This window comes from Oryctolagus cuniculus, chromosome 1, assembly GCF_051225735.1.
Source record: "Oryctolagus cuniculus isolate XC-2025 breed Fujian yellow rabbit chromosome 1, ASM5122573v1, whole genome shotgun sequence".
Lineage (NCBI taxonomy): Eukaryota > Metazoa > Chordata > Mammalia > Lagomorpha > Leporidae > Oryctolagus > Oryctolagus cuniculus.
The window spans coordinates 116,899,857-116,921,825 of record NC_142867.1 but is presented as its reverse complement, the minus strand read 5'-3'; the positions used below and the strand labels follow the sequence as shown (position 1 = coordinate 116,921,825).

The 21,969-nt window shown below is 39.8% G+C and overlaps 2 protein-coding genes and 1 pseudogene across 4 annotated transcripts in view; all 3 read left to right on the top strand.

Annotated features, from left to right (window-relative positions):
* Nucleotides 1-21,969, top strand: part of LOC100352376 (olfactory receptor 8B3-like) — a 113,499-nt gene that overhangs the window by 50,295 nt on the left and 41,235 nt on the right. The window lies entirely within an intron of this gene.
* LOC103350571 (olfactory receptor 8B3-like) lies at nucleotides 7,366-10,618 on the top strand (annotated as a pseudogene).
* On the top strand, nucleotides 14,437-18,884 carry LOC103350573 (olfactory receptor 8B3-like). Of its 2 annotated transcripts, none has more exons than XM_070060937.1 (2): nucleotides 14,437-14,445; nucleotides 17,943-18,884. In XM_070060937.1, the coding sequence occupies exons 1-2, from the start codon at nucleotides 14,437-14,439 to the stop codon at nucleotides 18,882-18,884; spliced, it is 951 nt and encodes a 316-aa protein (XP_069917038.1). The 2 variants fall into 2 exon arrangements, with proteins under 2 accessions (XP_069917038.1, XP_089160296.1); XM_089304170.1 differs by lacking the exon at nucleotides 14,437-14,445 and adding an exon at nucleotides 15,636-15,649 and having other exon boundaries at nucleotides 17,945-18,884.

Sequence of the window (21,969 nt, the reverse complement as noted above, 5' to 3'; positions counted from 1 at the left end):
ACCTCTGGAGGACTCTTACAGAATGGTCCTGAAAGTGAGAGTGGTACGGGAACTGACTCTCAGCCAGGATGCTGACAGATGAGCCATAGACTTTGATGCCCAATGAAAACACACACATGACTCTTTAAAGATCGATTTTAAAATGGGGTAAATAGGATGGGCAAAAAGGAAAAGCTTCATCATGCTCTTGTTCAAGGGTCAGTCATTTTCTGGGAGGATGAGCCTGAGGAGTTTAGGTCGAGTTTTCCTGGTGAGATGGGGTCATGGTTTCCACAGTAGTACATTTATATTTCGCTCTCTCCTGTCCATCCTTACTTTGGATGACTTCAGTGTAGTATGGCCTTCAAGAAACCATGGTTCTTACCACTGCATTTTTATATTTATGGAAATCTATCGTGATTTTTGAAAAACTTTTAAAAGACTGGCTTTTAAGATTAGCCTTAGAAGATAATGATATCAGCTATGATCTTTACTTCAATCTGAGTAAAATTATTGTTTTTAAGGAAGAACCAAGTATTTTGACAGGCAGAGTGTAGAGTCAAGTATGAACATTTATGATAATACTCATCTCACCATTATAATTTTAAGACTTTCATTTCTTAAACAGAATCTAAATGCTTTGTATTACTTCTATATTTTTGTCTATATTCATTATAGTACTTGGTTACATAGAAATCTTAAAATGATTTTATTTGAATTTCAATCTAAAGTATGTATTTTCCTATTTTTAAAGATTTCATTTATTTGTTTTTATTTGAAAATCAGACACACATACGCAGGGACAGAGAAAGTGAGAGCAAGAGTAAGAAAGAGAGACAAAAAGGGAGGGAGGGAGGGAGAGAGAGAGAGAGAGAGAGAGGAGAAACAGAGCATTCACATACTAGTTTACTGCCCAAATGCCCTAAATGGCCTGGGGCAGGGCCAGGCCTAAGCCAGGAGCCAGGAACTCCATCCAGATCTCCAAAATGGGTGGCAGGACACAAGTACTTGAGCCATCACTTGCTCAATGTATTTATCTTGAAAGTTCACATGCTTTCAAAAATGATATAGAATAAGGGGCATGACATCCATGTCTATAAATCCTTAGTATTCAACACAAAGCTGCAATGTGAATCCACAGGCATAGGACATTACTGTGGTCTGAGTACTAGATGTAGTAAGGAGTACTCCCTGGTGGAGAACAAATCAGCAAATAGCCTGGGTCAATTCTGTGCAATCAACAGTCTCATTTTTCAGGCCAGATTGCTTGTATTGAACTGGAAAATGTAACTTATTTAACTTTTTAGTTAAAATGACATTTTATAATATTTGTAACTAAAGTTGTTCAAAGTCAAAGGCTTTAAATAATTAATGTCATAAGAAAGTAGACATAAGATACTGATAGAATATTTGAGCTTATTTTACCATTGTTGAATGTTTGGAAGTTTTCTATGTGTGCTTTGGGAGCGATATGGGTACATATTTCAAATCCTCTTGCTGTGTTGTAGCTTCTCCACACACACAGTCTGAATTGGAGAAACATTCAGCCTTATGCACTCAGCTTTTGGTGTTGCCTTTACAGTCCAGCCTCTCTCTCTCCAGATCAGACACAAGCTAGTATGGCTACTCTACAAATGCAGAAGCCTTCTGCAAATTAGGACTTCTTTGTAACTTTGAAATACATGAGATGAAAAAGTGAAACTGGTTCTGAAGTGAGTCGACACAAAATTTGCAAATGGAAAAAGATGATATCATACATCCTTTGAAAATGATTTTGATTTTAAATTTTTGAATGTTTTAAACAGTTATTTAAAACTCTGTGTTAAATGCAATATCTTGTTGTTCTGGCGATTGTAAACATTTGGTAGTTATTATTATTGAGAATACTTGATCAATAATTGCAAGAAGTTGTTTACTTCCAAAAACCTGAAACTGGGGTGAGGTTGTGGTACAGTGGGTAAGCTTTCTCCTGAGACACCAGTGTCCTAAATGGGTTCCAGTTTAAGTCCCAACCACTTCACTTCCTGTCCAGCTCTCTGCTATGGTCTGGGAAAGCAGCAGAAGATGGCCCCAAGTCCATGGGCCCCTGTAGCCGTGTGAGAGTCCTGGATGGAATTCCAGGCTCTTGTCCACAGCCAGGCCCAGCCTAAGCCATTGCAGACATTTGGGGAGTGAACCAATGGAAGGAAGATCTCTCAGTCTCTCTGTGTCTGTCCCTCTCTGTATAACTCTGCTTTTCAAATAGATAAATAAATCTTTAAAGAAAAAAGCATACCTGACAGAAAAAAGTATTCCAGAAGAGAGCATAGCATAAATTTTCACTACAAATATGAAGATCTTTTACTTGGAAATATGACCTAATAAAAATAAAATAATCACAAACTCTTTTAATTATGCTTTGTTTTAAATAATTTACATTGATATGTTACATAGTGAATAAATATAGTAATTTTTCTTTTTACCATCAAGAATATCATATACATGGATCAATTTAATAAAGAAAGAAAATAATCAATGAAATATCTATGTAAGTCACAAAATATTGTCGGGAATTTTTATTCGGTATTTTTGGCTGAGTTTTTCCCAAAACGGAAACCCCGAATGCAGCACAATACTAGATAGGTAAGTTGCTATGTAGTTCACTTAGGGCAAGTGACTGGGTGCATGGGATTCAAAATGTTTTTGGCACCAAAGTAAGCTTATCTTTTAATTCCTTTTTACACAAACTGAAGTATTCCCATATAGTGTGTATGGATCAATTTATGCCATCTGGATGCCAAACTGGAAAGGAGGGAAGCATGCTGTTGTCTTACACAGTAAACATTTCTTCTCCCCTTCTCCCTAATGCCAGAAAAATTCAGTGCATGATAACGGCTGAGAGAATTGGTGATTTTGTTAGTTCTCCTGGCTATGAGGCTGGCTCTATGGCATATTTCTGAGAGAAGAGAGAGGCACAAAATAAATGCTGTTTGCAGGAAACTATTTGCTTCATGGTATAGGGTACTACTTTTGCTTTCTGTTTGCTATCGCTTTCTTATTTGGGTACAGTTGTGCTTAAATGTGATTGTCGGAGCTAGGCAGTTATGCTATGAACATGAAGGGACAAACTCCCAGAACCATGGCCAACAGATGCTGTGCCATGGTCGGCCCTTGATATGAGTGTTTGGTTATTTCATAAACTCCAGGACATTCTACTTCTTACTTATTGTGTTCTTTAAAGATTGATTTATTTGAAAGGCAGACTGTTAGAGAGAGAGGTACACACACACACACATACAGAGAGAGAGAGAGAGAGAGAGAGAGAGAGAGATCTTCCTTCTAATGGTTTACTCCATAAATGCCAAAACAGCAGTGGCTAGGACAGACTGAACCCAGGAACCAGGAACTCCCTCTGTACATCTCCTGTGGACGGCAGGAACATAAGTACTTGGTCATCTTCTGTCTCCCAGCCACATTAGCAGGAAGCTGGATCAGGATGCTGGGGGCTAGATCCTGAACTAGCATTCCAGTGTGGGATGTGTGCATCCCAAGAGAAGCTTCCTTTGCTGCCATCACAGCACTCAGGCCCCGTTCATTAACATGTGAGAAATGAAAGCTCCTATTTTAAAAAGATTTTTGACAGATTATTCCATGATTCGAAGGAACTTTGAAATCTGGATCCGGCTGAAATGCCCATGAGAGTATTTCAGGCATGGAAAGCCAAGACACTCTGGGGGAAAAAAAAAAAAAACCTAAATGAAAGATCTCCACGAGTGAGATCCCAGTGGAAAGAATGGGTCATCAAAGAAGGGGGTACCTTTCTCTGAAGAGAGGAGAGAACTTCCACTTTGACCATGGCCTTGTCTAAATATGATCAGAGTCAGTGAACTCAGGGGGCTTCCATAGTCTTTGCAGCTCATGACAATAGCCTAGGGTGATTACTGATGCCATAAACAAGAGTGTCAATTTGTTAAGTCAACAACAGGAGTCACTGTGCACTTACTCCTCATGTAAGATCTTTGTCCTTAGTGTGTTGTACATTGAGATTTAATGCTATAACGAGTGCTCAAACAGTATATTTCACTTTGTGTTTCTATGGGGGTGCAAACTGTTGAAATCTTTACTTAATGTATACTAAACTGATCTTCTGTTAAAAAAAAAAAAAGAAATTATCAATTCCCAACTTGACTCTCACTGAGATTAAACATGACAATAGTTCTGATCTGATTTCATCATCATTTGAAAAATCATCTATTATTTTTCACTTTATGTTTCTGTGTGGGAGCAAACTGTTGAAATCTTTACTTAATGTATGCTAAACTGAATCTTCTGTATATAAAGAGAATCGAAAATGTATCCTCATGTGAATGGAAGGGGAGAGGGAGTGGGAAAGGGGAGGGTTGCGGGTGGGAGGGACGTTATTGGGGGGGGGAGCCATTGTAATCCATAAGTCGTACTTTGGAAATTTATATTCATTAAATAAAAGTTTTTAAAAAAAGAAATCTGCATATCATAAATATTGAGGATAAAAATAAATTTATGATGATGGTAAGAGTTTGTGAAGACTTTAATTTGACCTTAAATCTCACCTGAGGAGTGTTTTGTATATTTTGCTTTCTCTCGTGACTTTAAAATGTAAGCACTCTTCAAGCCACCCTTCAACTGATGATTGGATAAAAAAAATTCTTGTGGCACCAGCATTCCACAATGGAGTGCTGGTTGGAGTCCTAGCTGCTCTGCTTTTGAGCCAGCTTCCAACTAATGTGCCTCATGAAAGCATACAAATAAATAAAAGGTTTCTGGAAGAAAAAAAAAAAGAAGTCAGCAGAAGATGGCCCAACTACTTGGACCCCTGCTACCCATGTGGGAGACCAGGATGGAGTTTCTGTGTCCTAGCTTTGGTCTGGCCCAACCCTGGCTGCTGCGGTTATTTGGAGAATGAATCAGCAGATGGGAAATCTCTCTTATGCTCTATCACTCTGCGTTTTGAAAAATAAATAAATAAATCTTTAAGAAACATCTCTTTCTTATATATTTAAGAAATTAAGAGTTTACGTATAAGAGTCAGTGCACTCAAGGGCTGGCACTGTGGCATAGTGGGTAAAGCCGCTGCCTTCAGTGCTGGATCCCATATGGGCACTGGCTCGAGTCCTGGCTGCTCCACTTCTGATCCAGCTCTCTGCTATGGCCTGGAAAAGCAGTAGAAGATGGCCCAAGTCCTTGGGCCTCTGCACCTGCATGGGAGACTTGGAGGAAGCTCCTGGCTTTGGATAAGCAGAGCTCTGGCCATTGTGGCCATCTGGGGCGTGAACCATCAAATGGAAGACCTCTCTCTCTTTCTCTCTGCCTCTGCCTCTCTGTAACTCCACCTTTCAAATAAATAATAAATCTTCAAGAAAAAAATAGTCAATGCATCCAAAACATTTAAAACAATCACAATATTTTATTTCTCACCAGCTATAATTCTCACTTGATTTCTTTGTTAATTTTAACTGGACTTCTATTACAATAATTCAGTTGCCCAGTGGATAATGGAGACTAGAAAATTCTTAAATAAGGGAGGGTCGGAATCATACTTTTGGTGCTTATTTTAACAGCAGTGTAGATGTGAAATAAGATTATGTGGGGAAATGCTAGCCTAACTGTGAGGAGAACCTAAAAGTTAGTTAAATCTAAAAAGTGCCTGAGTAGGTATGGTGGCTGAAGAAAGGGATGGGAGTCATTGTGTTTGTGGACTCCTCTGAGTATGTGAGATATATGGACAATGTTCTGAAGGTTTAGCCAGAGGATGTAATTCCCCACTCCCAAAGAGAGGGGTGGGATCTCCTTTGTATTCTGCACTGCACTTAGGGCCAAGAAGAAAGAATAAAATAGACAGAAGTGATGTTTGGTTTTAGAGAACTCATGGCTTTTAGGGGAACAGAAGAATTAAAGGGAAAAAATTAGGAAAGGTATGTATGGAACGTCTATCAGAAGTTATGGGAACGTGTGTAATGACAACTGGTATTTACTGTTCATCATGTAACCGTATTCCTTGTACCTTGTTTAACTGTCACAACAACCCAGTGAGTGAGATATTATTGTTACTACTCCTATTTTAGGAATTCTGTGCCAGAAGCACATGGAGGTTAGGTTAGTTGCCCAATGTACTATGTAGTCAATGAGTGTAGGAAGGTCCTCTTATTCCACAACCACCACTCTTTGCTAGGATGAGAATAAACTGATGTTCTTATTACTAAAATGATACAGTTAAGTTCTGAGCACGTGGTGGGCATTTGGCGTTGTTAAGGCACCTGAATCCCACATCTGGGTGTCTGCCTTCGATTCCCAGTTCAGACTCCAGATTCACCTTCCTGCTCATGCAGGCCCTGGGAGACGGCACTGATTGTTCAAGTACTTGGGTCCCTGCCCCCATTCTGGGAAACCTAGATAGAGTTGCTGGATCCTGGTTTCAGTCCAGTCCAGGCCTGGTCATGGTGGGCATCTGGGGAGTAAACCAGATGGGAGTTTCTCTCTCTCTCTTCTTCCTTCCCCTTCTCAAATAAATAAGATATAAAGATATACACATTTTTTAAAAAAAAATACACATTTTTTAAAAAGGACTTGCCCATACACTCATGTAGACATCTACAGCAGGTGTTTAAAAGTCACTAATTTAGAAAGGATGACCATCATTAAACATGATTCTAATGACTCTCAAGACAGGCAGCACCTGAGTTACTCTAATCTTTGAAAATTTTCAGGTAAAGAAATCAGTAAGTCTGGAGGCAGATCCTGTGGGAATTGCCATTTGGGATGTGAGATGAAATACCCAAGCAATAGATTTCCCTGAAGAGATCCAGACAGTAGGGAGATATGAGTTGATTTTTGGCCCTGCTTTGGGAGATGTACAATCCCTTGAGAGAAGGGAAAACTTGAGTACAACTGTGACTCACTCGGGAGCTAAAGAGTACTCAGTCTAATTGTAAACACAATCCCCCTTTTCCTGTCTGACATCCAGAATCCGTTCTCCTGGGAAGAGACTGAACAAGCTTCTATCCTTTTTATAACCAGGTACACTATATAATAAACTTACTTAAATCTTCTGTGTTCTTATCAAATGGTAAGTGTGGTAATCATAAAGACTCTATTTTTCTCTGGTGCTAGAGAGAAAAATGTATTATCATACATTATGCTATTAGAAATCATCATGCATTGTGCTATCAGAAATATTTCCAGGGCATATCAGGAACCAGGTGTGGATGGCATCCTCTTAGAACCAAAGGAATTGAAGGATTCAAAATTATGGAATCTGAGGCTACTTTTCCAAGAACAGAAGATTAAACTACAAGACAAGGAAGGACGGAGGTATGGACTAAGGACAGTGAGTTCCTGAATTGTATGAATGTTATTGTCCTCTGTTTAAGGATGGAGACAATGGTCAGCTTTGCAATGCAGCAGGTTAAGTCTCTGTATGAAATTCCAGCATCCCATATGGATGCTGGTTTGAGTCCTCCCTGCTCTACTTCCAATCCAACTCCCTGCTGATGGGCCAGAGAAAGCAATGAAAGACAGCCCAAGTGTCTGGGCCACTGCCACCCATGTGGGAGATCAGATAGTGCACCAGGCTCCTGGCTCCTGGCTTCTGCCTGGCCCAGTCCTGACTATTGCTGCCACTTTGGTAGTGATCCAGTGGATGGAAGATCTCTTGCTCTGTAACTCTGTCTTTCAAATAAAATAAATAAATATTTAAAACAATAAAAAAAGAATGGAGTCCAGGGTTCTAAACTAGACTATCCTGCCCTGATCCCACTTTGTGCAATCCTGAATGCAAGTCAAGCAGGGAGAACATGTCGCAGGGAGGAGCCCACACCAGTTCCTGCTCCACAGACAGAACTCTGTCATTCTTCTGTGGCACAGATGGCAACTTAACCTTTACCAGACCACGCTTCCTTAGTTTAGCATTAGGAACAATGTTTTCAAACTTTTATTTAGTAAATATAAATTTCCAAAGTGCAGTTTATGGATTACAATGGCTTCCCCCACCCCATAACTTCCCTCCCACTTGCACCCCTCCCATCTCCTGCTCCCTCTCCCATTCCATTAATATCAAGATTCATTTTCAATTATCTGTATATACAGAAGATCGATTTAGTATATATTCAGTAAAGATTTCATCAGTTTGCTCCCACAGAGAACATAAAGTGTAAAATACTGTTTGAGTACTAGTTATAGCATTAATTCACATTGGACAACACATAAAGGACAGAGATCCTATATGAGGAGTAAGTACACAGTGACTCCTGTTGTTGACTTAACAAATTGACACTCTTGTTTATGGCTTCAGTAATCTCCCTAGCCTCTAGTCATGAGTTGCCAAGGCTATGGAAGCCTTTGGAGTTCACTGATTTCGATCTTATTCAGACAAGGTCATAGTCAAAGTGGAAGTTCTCTCCTCCCTTCAGAGAAAGGTACCTCCTTCTTTAATGGCCCCTTTTTTTATACTGAGATCTCACTCACAGAGATCTTTCATTTAGGTCCTCTTTTTCTTTTTTATTTTCCAGAGTGTCTTGGCTTTCCATGCCTAAAATACTCTCATGGCTCTTCTGCCAGATCTGAACGCCTTAATGGCTGATTCTGAGGCCAGGGTGTTGTTTAGGACATCTGCCATTCTATGAACATTTTTTTTTTAAGATTTATTTATTTTGGGGGCTGGCGTTATGGCTCACTTGGTTGGTCTTCCCCCTGCGGAGCCGGCATCCCATATGGGCGCCAGGTTCATAGTCCCAATTGTTCCTCTTCTAGTCCAGCTCACTGCTGTGGCCTGGAAAGGCACTGGAGGATGGCCCAAGTGCTCAGGCTCTGCACCCACCTGCGAGACCAGGAGGAAGCATCTGGCTCCTGGCTTCGGATTGGCGTAGCGCCAGCTCTAGTGGCCATTTGCAGGGTGAACCCACAGAAGGAAGACCTTTCTCTCTGTCTCTCTCTCACACTGTCTATAACTCTACCTGTCAAATAAAAAAAAAAAAGATTTCTTTATTTTTTTACTTAAGAGTCAGAGTTACACAGAGAGAACAGAGGCAGAGAGAGAGAGAGGTCTTCCATATGATGGTTTACTCCCCAATTGGTCGCAACAGCTGGAACTGTGCTGATCTGAAGCCAGGAGCCAGAAGCTTCCTCCGGTCTCCCACATGGGTGCAGGTGCCCAAGGACTTGGGCCTCTTCCACTGCTAGGCCAGGCCATAGCAGAGAGCTGGACAAGAAGTGGAGCAGCTGGGACTAGAACCGGTGGCCATATGGGATGCCAGTGCTCAGGCCAGGGCGTGAACCCACTGCAGTACAGTGCAGGGCCCCAGGAACAATGCTTTGGTTTCCACTTCATTAGTCTAATCTGCATTGGAGGGGAGCACTGGATGTCTAAGATCTCAGGCTCCACTTTTACTAGAGAGGGAGTGCTCAAGTGAAGGAACAAATGCTAAGAGAACAAACCATCCTGCCCTGGTCCAGCCCTCCTGTCCTTTATCCCAGAACTGGTGACTGCACTTGCTGCTGCTGCCCTGCACTCTGCAGGCTGGGTTGGTGGAGCTCTACAAGGGCTCATTTCACAGGCTCATTCCTGCACACCTCTCACACTGCGGATGAGGTAGGGTGGGAAGAGCTGGGCTGTCCTCTAACAGCACCCTTCTTCCTTCACCCACAGACACCCTAGAGAAGAATGGCTCCAAGAAATGGCTCCCTTGTGACTGAGTTCACCCTGAAAGGATTAACAGACCAGCCAGATCTCCAGCTGCCCCTGTTCTTCCTGTTTCTATTCATGTACGTGGTCACCGTGCTGGGAAATTTGAGCTTGGTGACTCTGATTGGGCTGCACTCACACCTTCACACCCCCATGTACTTCTTCCTCTTCAATTTGTCCTTCATTGACCTCTGTTATTCTTCTGTATTTACACCCAAAATGCTGGTGAACTTTGTTTCAGAGAGGAATATTATATCATACACGGGGTGCATGGTGCAGCTCTACTTTTTTTGTTTTTTGGGTATTTCTGAAAGCTATGTGTTGACATCAATGGCCTATGATCGCTATGTGGCCATCTGTAACCCACTTCTCTATACCGTAGTCATGTCCCCTAAAGTGTGTTTCAGCCTTATGCTTGGTTCATACACGATGGCCTTTTCAGGTGCCACGGCCCACACTGTATGCATGCTGAGACTGACCTTCTGTGATGCAAACACCATCAACCACTACTTATGTGACATCCTCCCAGTGATGCAGCTCTCCTGCACCAGCACATATGTCAATGAATTGGTGGTTTTCATTGTGGTTGGCATCAACATCATTGTGCCCAGCCTCACCATCTTTCTCTCTTATGGTTTCATTCTCTCCAGCATCTTTCAAATAAACTCCACTGAGGGCAGGTCCAAAGCCTTCAGCACCTGCAGTTCTCACATAATTGCTGTTTCTCTGTTTTATGGATCAGGTGCAATAATGTATCTTAGGCCATCCTCTGCTGGATCACTGGATGAGGGAAAAATTTCTTCTGTGTTTTATACTAATGTAATTCCCATGTTGAATCCCTTAATCTATAGCTTGAGGAATAAGGACGTTAAGCTTGCCCTGAGAAAAACCTGTTAGAATATTTTGATCAAATATAGTGTGTTCAGGTCCAGCGTGGTGGCATAATAGGCAAAGCTTTCTCCTGTAACACTATTCCATATGAGTGCTGGTTCAAGTTTTGGATGCTCTGTTTCCAGTCCAACTCCATGTTAATGGCCTGGGAAAAGCAACAGATGATGGCCCAAGTGTTTGGGTCTCTGCCACTCATGTGGGAGACCAAGATGAATCTCATGGCTCCTGGCTTTGGCCTGACCCAGTGCTGACTGTTGAGACTATCTGGGAGGTAGACCAGCTGATGGGACAGTCTCTCTCTCTCTCTCTCTCTCTCTCTCTCTCTCTCTCATTCCCCACCACTCCTCTCCCTTACCCCCATCATGCTTTCATGTAAAATAAATGAATCTTAAAGGTAATAAAGATAGCATTTCCTGTGCAGGTGATTTTAGGGCTGGGGAGTTTTTTTTTTGTTTTTTTGTTTTTTATTTAATGACAGTTAAAAGTTGCTTTTTTGAGGGCACTTATTTTCTATTTCTTTTTTAAGAAAATAATTACTCTTTGGGTTTTAAAATTAACAAAATATTTCATCCATTAACTTGACAGGAAACTGTGTGACTTTAATCTGTAGAACATGGTATTTTGAAGTATATATAAATTGTGCAATGATTACATTCTAGTCATTTCTTCTTTACCAGGGTGAAGGGGATTTGAGTCTTCTAAAACCTGCTTCAATCTTTTTTGAAAGTTGAGTTTCCCCTTTTACCATTTTCACTATTCTTTCTACATTTTTTTGCATTTCACCTGTACGATAATTTAAGGAAATTTTTTCCCATTGTTATTAAGGACTCTTTTGTTTCTCTTGAAAAAAAAAAGGAATGGTTCTATAATGATTAAGTAAAGTAACAGCTGGTTACATTGTGCCATGGAGGGTTGGCTTCTTTCCCATGAAGATTTATGCATTTGAAAGTTTGAATTAGAGGAGAAAGGGAGAGAGGAGGCGAGAGAGAGAGAGAGAGAAAGAGAGCTAGAGTGAGAGCGAGAGTGAGAGCGAGAGAGTTATTTTGCATATGCAGGTTCAAGTGCCTGCAACAGCAATCAAGGCTGGAATAGGCTGAAGCCCGGAGCCAGGATATTTATCCAGGTCTCACACATTGGTGACAGGAGCTCAAGCACTAGACCCATAACCTGCTGCTTTCCAGGATGCATTAGCAGGAAGCTAGATCAGAGGCAGAGCAGCCAGCACTTGAACTGGCAGCCGGATGTGGGATGCTGCCCTCAAAACCTGTGCTTCAACCTGTTGCACTGTAACACCAGCCCCAGGTGTGGGTTTCCTATCTTTGCCCTGTTGGGTGCCATTCACAGCTGGCTTGAGATCTTCTGGCTGCACTGTCTGTGCATTCTCCATTGGGCAGGAGGAATGTGTCTTCTTCAAAGGCCAGAGTCACAGATGCGGATGGTTGCATGAAGATAATCAAACAGAACCCATCCTACAGCTCTCTGGTGTGCAGTAAGCTGCTTTTGGTGGGTGGTTCCCATGTTTCTCTACATACCAAGTGGCCCATATTAGATTGTGACTCGTGATGCTCAGAGAGCTCAGTGACTTCCTTAACGTCACACAACTCCTTGATGAGAAAACCTGTGAAACACTATTCATTTTTGCTTGCAAGTGTACTGCTCTTTCTAGTGTATTTTCTGCCCACTTCATTTTATTAGTTTGGTTTTAGTAAACATGAGCATGAGAAAATATTTCAACTTTGAATGTTGGTGGTGCTTTGCTCCTAGATGATGCATACATTTCTCTTAGGGTGGTTGTTGCCTTAGTTCTATTTAGGAAAACAACATACACTATTTTACCATTGTAGAAATCTCCAATCAATATATAGAAATTGGGAAAAGCAGCATTAAGTATTTTGCTGACTGTTTTGCTGATTTTAGGGGTTTTGGTTTCATCGAACCCTTGACTTCTAGTTTAACAAAGTACTCACAATCTATTTCCTGATCTCAGCATCATCGTGCTGTATTGTCACATAAGTTCTTTTTTTTTTATTTGACAGGTAGAGTTATAGACAGTGAGAGAGAGAGAGACAGGTGCTTCTTCCTGGTCTCCCGTACGGGTAAGGAGCCCAAATACTTGGGCCATCCTCCACTGCCCTCCTGGGCCACAGCAGAGAGCTGGACTGGAAGAGGAGCAAGTAAGAATAGAACCCGGCACCCATATAGGATGCTGGTGCTGCAGGTGGAGGATTAAACAAGTGAGCCATGGTGCCGGCCCCATCACATAAGTTCTAAGGAAAGGAATTTTTTTATCCTTGCTTAGTGTTCCTTTTGAAAAAATTGCTTTTCTTAATGAAAGAAAAAATTATCAATCAATAAATAAATAATCTCTGAGCTATTTGGAAGCTTCTGTAGAAGTTCAGTTGTGCATTGCCTCTGTTACCTAATTTATTACTACTTGAGTCAGCCCAAATGTTGTGTTAATCATGGGCACTATTCTTTCTTTTGATGAGCCTCCAAATACAAATAAAAATATGTCCATGAAGAACAATATGTTTCTTTAAAATGTATGACATTCTATCATAAGTTTTGGAAGAAATAATCGGAAATAAGCATATAGAGACAGGTCATAAAAGTTGAAGGTGGCTGATAAGTTTTAACAGAGATGAGCTAGCTGATAGCAACTTGGAGCTTGTAAACTCCATGCAAGTATTCTTTTGGAAAGGCAGGTGTGTCAGAGGAACAAAGTCAGGAGTGTTACACCCCCCATAGAAAAATTTTGAAGTTTTTGTAAGTGAAGTGATTAGAGTGTGCCTGTGTTCTAGAAAGGGAGTGGTTTTTTGTTTTGTTTTGTTTTGCTTTGTTTTTTGTTTGTTTCTTGTTGTTGTTGTTATTGTTGTTTTTGACAGGCAGAGTGGACAGTGAGAGAGAGAGAGACAGAGAGAAAGGTCTTCCTTTATCCATTGGTTCACCCCCAAGTGGCCGCTGCGGCCCGCACTCTGTGTCCAGCACACCATGCTGATCTGAAGCCAGGAGCCAGGTTCCTCTCCTGGTCTCCCACGTGGGTGCAGGGCCCGAAGACCTGGGCCATCCTCCACTGCCCTCCCGGGCCACAGCAGAGAGCTGGACTGGAAGAGGAGCAACTGGGACAGAATCCGGCACCCCCCCTACCGGGACCAGAACCAGGGTGCCGGCGCCACAGATGGAGGATTAGCCTATTGAGCCGCGGCGCCGGCCAGGGAGTGTTTTTAAGTTGTTGAGAAAGCTTGGTTTTTCTCTGTTAGAACCAGGAAGAAAGTTTGCTGAATACATGCTGAATCCATTTAGCACAATTTTTCTCTACTCAAGCTCCTGTTATTTTCAGGATTAATTTGGAATGAGAGTGTTCAGAATCTACTCTGCCTAAGGCTGATGACAGCTAGAAGTAAAGGAAATTTGAGTTGTACATCTGTGTCTTTCCTAAAACTCCCGCCTTCATGAACCTTCCACTACCCTTTACATTGCACCCCTGCTTGCATTGTCAGGGCACACACACACAAGTCATTGTCTTCCATCTTGTAATATATGCTCAATGTCTAACATCATTCGCATGGTATAGGACACTTTAAGATTTTGACAATGTATTTAGATGGTATTCAGTGGTTTCAGGCTGGGCTCAACATAAAGCTCTGCTGAATCTAGTGGAAACCACAATTATTGCTTCAATCATATCTTTGTTTATGTAAGAACACACACACACACACACATTTGCACCACAGTCTATGTGCGGCAATGTACTATATGTCACAAGAATAATCAGACACAGTAACAGAAAGATACAAGTGGACCATCATACTGAAATTTGAGGCATCTTCTAAATTTCCATGCAAAACTCTTATTATCAAAAGACCATATGAATGTCAGAAGTGTTTTGAACCCAAATAGTCATCTTTTATTTCTATTTTCCATGAGATTTTGAAAAATCTTTGTAGAGTTACATCGTATGTATGATATTCCTATATTCTAAAATTAGTTTTATATGGTTAGTATTACTCTGGAAAACTGATTCTGGTGGCATAATGACCATGTTGCATACTGATATGATATTTTTCCATCGGTCTGACAGATAACTTTTCTCTGTGGCGTCATTAATTCAACAGAATACTAGATGATGTAAATTACATGCAGTGGTCCTGTGGTCTCAAACACCTTTAAATTCAGTGTAGTAAGCTTTTACTTTCTGAGTGCAGAGTCTGCCCTCTTCCTAAGTGAAGGGAGGCTGGAATGTTCCCTGTACTGGGTAAGTCTCTTGCTGACGTAAGTTGGGTTAATAGACTTCAAATATCAGTACACGGGCAGATGTTACACTTGCTGTTAGGAGGAGTATTGGCAAAGTTTCCTCTGCAATGTCCCATCTGTCATTCTGTGTGCTCCTCAGAGAAGGACTTGGAGGGTGCAAGATGGAATCCTAGTTACCATTACATAGATGATGAGCCCGATGCTCAGAGATGTTCCTGACTTGTTCCAAATCAGTTTGTGAGTGGTGGAGATGAGTCTGGGAATTGGAATTTTTATTCTAAATTTGCAAGGGTTTATTACCATTATAATGATGATAACTTACTAACTTTTAGAAATTAGAGAGCAATGAGTAAAAAAGCTTCAAAAACAAATAAAGGCAAAAATGCTCAGATAATCAAGTGTCCAGAAAGTATCTGGCACATTTCATATTCACTCCCTGTTGTTTAATTCAAAATATGTGGGTTTATCCTACATTTATATTTGTCTATACATAAAATGAAACCACATGTGGTGGCTTGCTGTAACCATTCTTGTATTCAGGTGTTTATTAAGTTCCAGGGTCAGCAACAAGTCTCACATTCCATAACTTATTTAGCTTTGCAACACATATTTGATAGATACCACTAATGAATGTCTCAGGGTGGCAGAGATTGCTGCTGCTCACCCTCCAAGACACACATTTCCAGTCTTTCCTGCAGTGCAATGTGGCCTGTCACTAGGTTCTAGACATGACAAACACCATTTCAAATGCAAAGTGTGCTCTTTTAATATTCTACTTGTGCTTCTGTGGTCTGGATGCATGTGGAAGTGGGACTTTATGAAAGTGATGAAGCTCTGAAGAAAAGCCAGGAAAGTGGTTCCAACAGAACCAGGATGGAGAAGGGAAGAATGGATGGAGATTCAAACAGGAAGAGGCACACAAATGGCTTTGAGTTGTTGGCTATATTTAATTTGTAGATCTGATGGTGGATTGCTAGATGTTCATTTTATAAAATTTGTTTTAGGTCACATTTTGTACACATATTTATATATTCATGCAAATATTCATAATCAAATAAGGTTACAATCCTGTCATTAGAGTTCTCCTTATGTGTGACAATAAACAAATCTTAAGCAAACACAGAGAATGAAGGCATAATTGGCGTAGTTGGGAATTACTAAAGGACTTTCACAGAAGAAAATCGAGAGAGGTAAGATAAACATACACAGACTTGGGCAGAGAAATTTCTGTTTTGAGTGGGCAACAAGAAATTTCCAATAACATCCATAAGGTGATGGAAGTCAATGTTGTACAGACTTGTAGTATGTGATATATCACAGTGTTGAGGTGAATTTGTGGCAAAGAAGGCCTAGTTCTTCCATATTTTAAAATTTCATTCGCAAACCTTTCTACCATATTGGTAAGTATTTTCCTTAATAAACTTTGTCAGATAAGATTTTTCATCTCTCTTTGATGAAAGGAAACTCAGAATTAAAACACAGAACCACATTCACCCTGTTCTTTTTTATAAGATCACATTAACTTGAGAATTGATTATAATTGTGTTGCAGTAATTACTGAACATTCTCTATGACCTTGAGAATCTAAAGTATTAATTCCTTAAAATGCCAATGATAATTAAAACATCATAATTGTGAAAATATACAGAAATGATTTTCATCCTTCCAGTTGGCCTCAGGAGTATTAGGATCTTAATCTGCCTTTCCCTAATGATTAATGATATTTTTTCCTACATCTCCCAACTATGCTATGTCATAATTCAAGTTGATAAATTTAAGAAATCAAATTTATTTTACATCTTTGAGAAATAAAAATATGCAAAAAGTTCTGATTCTGGTGATATCACAGGAGAGAATGCACCTGAGATGAGTTGCTTCCATTTTTGTTAATTTTCACATAAGGAAAAAAGTGAGTGTAGAGCTAGATCCTATGGGAATTGCAATTTAGAACGTGGAAAGAAAGAAACAACAAACAAACAATAGATTTCCTTGTAGAAATCTAGACAGTAGGGAGATGGGAGTTTATTTTTGGCCTTGCTTTGGGAGATGTACAATCCCCTGAGAGAAGGGAAAACTTGATTAAAATATTGAGTCACTCAGGAACTGCAGCCTGATCACCATCTAAGGTGTATCTACAATTCCCTTTCTCCTTTGACACCCAGAATCTGTAATCTAGGAAGAAACTGAACAGGTTTCTGTCTTTTGTATAATCAAGCACATTATCTAATTAAACTCTCATAAACCTAATTTTCTCATGACGTGATAAGTGCAGTTTGGAGACCATCTGAATTCACAAACATAAATCATGATGGGTAGTTCAGACGTATTTACTGAGCATATCAGGGATCAAGTGTGGACTGCATCCTCTTGGAACCAAAGGAGTTGAAGGAGAAGTTACTCTTCCAAGAAGTTGGGGATACACCACCTGACAAGGAGCGCTGAGGTATGGAATGAGTTCATGAATTACATGGGTGTTAATGTTTTCTATTTTTATGATGGACACCAGGCACCTAAACTAGGTTATACCCATCCCATCTCCATTTTGCACAATCCTGAGATGCAAATAAAACTAGAAAAAGAATGCATTCCAGGAGAGCAAAGATTCAGAGACATTAATGGGCTCAGGGATTTCAGCATCTGTAATAGTAAGTCGCATCTCTGTGGACTGTACCATCTGCCTTCTAAAGAGATTACTTTTTCTGTGACTTAGGAATGTAATGTAAACTTTCCCAAACTATGCTTGTCTAGTGTAGTTCTAGAAAGAATGTTTTGGTTTCCAACTCAATAGTCTAAGGTGCACTGGAGGCCAGCACAGGATGACTAAGTCAACTTCTTCAAAATTTAATGGGAGTGAGTTTGGGTATGGAGGGCTCAAGTGAAGGAACAAATGCTAAGAGAACAAACCATCCTGCTCTGGTCCAGCCCTCCTGTCCTTTATCCCAGAACTGGTGACTGCACTTGCTGCTGCTGCCCTGCACTCTGCAGGCTGGGTTGGTGGAGCTCTACAAGGGCTCATTTCACAGGCTCATTCCTGCACACCTCTCACACTGCGGATGAGGTAGGGTGGGAAGAGCTGGGCTGTCCTCTAACAGCACCCTTCTTCCTTCACCCACAGACACCCTAGAGAAGAATGGCTCCAAGAAATGGCTCCCTTGTGACTGAGTTCACCCTGAAAGGATTAACAGACCAGCCAGATCTCCAGCTGCCCCTGTTCTTCCTGTTTCTATTCATGTACGTGGTCACCGTGCTGGGAAATTTGAGCTTGGTGACTCTGATTGGGCTGCACTCACACCTTCACACCCCCATGTACTTCTTCCTCTTCAATTTGTCCTTCATTGACCTCTGTTATTCTTCTGTATTTACACCCAAAATGCTGGTGAACTTTGTTTCAGAGAGGAATATTATATCATACACGGGGTGCATGGTGCAGCTCTACTTTTTTTGTTTTTTGGGTATTTCTGAATGCTATGTGCTGACATCAATGGCCTATGATCGCTATGTGGCCATCTGTAACCCACTTCTCTATACTGTAGTCATGTCCCCTAAAGTGTGTTTCAGCCTTATGCTTGGTTCATACTTGATGGCCTTTTCAGGTGCCACGGCCCACACTGTATGCATGCTGAGACTGACCTTCTGTGATGCAAACACCATCAACCACTATTTCTGTGACATCCTCCCAGTGATGCAGCTCTCCTGCACCAGCACATATGTCAATGAATTGGTGGTTTTCATTGTGGTTGGCATCAACATCATTGTGCCCAGTCTCACCATCTTTCTCTCTTATGGTTTCATTCTCTCCAGCATCCTCCATGTCAATTCTACTGAAGGCAGATCTAAAGCCTTCAGCACCTGCAGTTCTCATGTAACTGCTGTTTCTCTGTTTTATGGATCAGGAGCAATAATGTATCTTAAGCCATCCTCTGCTGGAACACTGGATGAGGGAAAAATTTTTTCTGTCTGTTACACAAATGTGATTCCCATGATGAATCCGTTAATCTATAGCTTGAGGAACAAAGATGTTACAATTGCCCTGAGAAAAACCTTGCTTAGACTAAAGTGTAAATAGAGATAGTATGTCCATGTTCATTAGTTACAGAACAGGTAAAGTCTGGAGATATATATATATATATATATATATATATATATATATACTGAATATATTCTAGTGGTGGACTTCTTATTCTATTCTTCCCAAGATAATATTTGCTCTTGTGTTTAGAACTTAAAATAAAAATATTTTATTCATTAACTTGATAAGTAACTGTATTATTTTAAGGGTAGAATAACATATATAGAAATATATGTGTGTAATATATGTATTATATATAATGAAACTTCTGTATTTGGCTTCTATTTCTTTTTTAGCATGGTTAAGAGAATTTTTTAAAGATTTATATATTTATTTGAAAAGGCAGAGTTATAGACGGCAGAGGCAGAGAGAGAGAGAGGTCTTCCATCTGCTTCTTCATTCCCCAAATGGCTGCAACAGCCAGAACTGGACCTATCTGAAGCCAGGAGCCAGGAGTTTCTTCCAGGTCTCCCATGAAGGTGCAGGGGCCCAAGGACTTGGGCCATCTTCCACTGCCTTTCCAGGCCACAGCAGAGAGCTGGACTGGAAGTAGAACAGCCAGAACTCGAACCAGCGGTATTACCCAAACTAAAATGTGCCTCTTTTACATTCTGTTTGTTTTTTTCTGGGTTAGATGCAGATGTCAATTGGACTTGACATAAATGAGGAAGCTCTAAAGAAAATCCAGGAAAAGTGATTACAGCTGAACCAGGGTGGAAAAGGAAAGGATGGGTAGAGCCACAATCAAGAAGGGGCACACAATTGGGTTTGAGTTGCAAGCTCTATTCAATATGTGCATTAGTGTGATGTATTATAAACTGCTCAGTTTCATAAAAATTAATGTAAATGTATATTTTATACAACTTTATATCTGTGTTTATATAAAATTTTTTATACAAATAAACTTACAAAGTTGTGATTAGAGTTCCAGTTAGGTGGGACAATAAAAGCATCTTAAGCAAATATTGAGAATGAAGGCTAAACTACACTATCCAGGAAATACCTTTGCATATACAGAAGGTTCTCACTTAAGAGATTCAAAAGACAAGGTAATAGTGCAGAATAATCTAGATCAGTTCTGGACAGAAACAATTCTATTTAGCACATCTAAAGAGGAATTTCCCCTAATGTCTATTGGAGAATGGATGTTATCTTGATTTGTATTCCAGTATATATGTCATCATGATTAGTTTAATTGTGAGGTACAGTGGATACATTCTCATTCCATAGTTTCATTTCCACAGTCTTATCTACTGTCTTGGTAAGGTTTTTCTTTAAACTTTTTCAGATACTATTTTTTATTGCTCATAGTGAAAAGAAGTAGGAAATTTAGAGATACAGAGATATTTTAATCTTTATAATAGGCCTAAAGTAGTATCTCATATGATTTTAATTTGCTTTTCCTCAATACTTAATTATGTTAGGCACAGATTCATGCATTTAATTGCCACATGTATTCGGTCATAATTCAGATCTTTGCAAATTTAAGACACTCAAAATATTTTTCAAAAACTACAAGTCAATAATAGTATGAAGATGGGAAAATTCAGAAATATGTCACACAAACAACACACACTTGAACACACACAGGACCAAAGAGAAAATAAAAGGAGAATTAAAAATATTTTTAGAGAAATAAAAATGCAATCACGATATTCAAACCCTACGAGATACAGAAAATGCAGTAATAGGTGAGAAGTTTATAGCAATAAACACTTGTGTTAGAAGTAACCAAGATTTCCAATAAGCAGTGTAAACTCACGCTTCAAGAAAAAGAACAAATTAAGTTAAAGTCAAAGTTAGAAGAATTAAGAAAATAAAGATTTGAGATGAAATAAATAAAAACTAGAATATGAATGCAAGAGGAAAGGTAAACACAATTTAAAAATTCATTTTTGAAAAATAAACAAAATTGAGAAAACTAGTTTGACCAATAAAAATAATAGAACAAATTTTTCTGTGATACTTTTTTCTGTATTTTGTTTCAAGGTAACTGACCTCAAAAATCAGTTTGGATGTATTCCCTCTTCTTTTAACTTTTTGGAAGGGCTTTACAAGGATTGACATTAACTCTTCTTTAAATGTTTAGTAGAATTTCCGTGACTTCTTTGGTCTCAGTAGCTTTCAAGTGTCCAGAGGATGCCAAACTGGCAACCCTCTGGAAAACATGAGATTTTCAAAAGCCAATTGGACATTGGACATGTGATACATTTCTTTCTTGGGAGTTGGAATTTTTCAACTGTTAGCTCTGTGATGAAACTTAGGGAGGGGATATGGTATAGTCATTCAAAAACACTCTCTGACAAATGGTGCTGGCAAAACTGGATGTATAAATATAGAAGAATAAACTTAGATCCACACATCTCAGCAACTTAAGATTGATCAAAGACCTAAATTATGACCTGAGACTATGAAGTTGCTGGAAATAACGAAGGGGAAGCACTCCAAGACATTGGTGTAAGGGATGACTTTTTGGATAAGATCTCTAAAGCACCGGCATAAAAAGCAAAACTAAACAAATGGGACTATATCAAACTCAGAAACTTTTGTACCTCAAAGGAAATGATTAATAGAGTGAAGAGACATGGGAAAATATTTGTGAGCTGCCTATCCCACAAAGGATTGATATCTTGAATATATCAGCAAGTTTGAAAACTCAACAACAATGGTAACAATGAACACAACTAAGAATTGGGCAAAGGACTTCAATAGACAGTTCTCAAAAACAGGAGTGTCAAATTGTTAATTCAACAACAGGAGTCACTGTGTACTTACTCCTCATGTAGGATCTCTGTCCTTAATGTGTTGTTCAATGTGAATTAATGCTATAACTAGTACTGAAACAGTATTTTACACTTTATGTTCTGTGTGGGAGCAAACTGATGAAATCTTTATTTAATATATACTAAATCGATCTTCTGTATATAAAGATAATTGAAAATGAATCTTGACGTGAATGGAACAGGAAAGGGAGCAGGAGATGGGAGAGGTGCTGGTGGGAGGGAAGTTATGGGGAGAAGCTATTGTAATCCATAAACTGCACTTTGGAAATTTATATTTAGTAAATAAAAGTTTTAAAAAA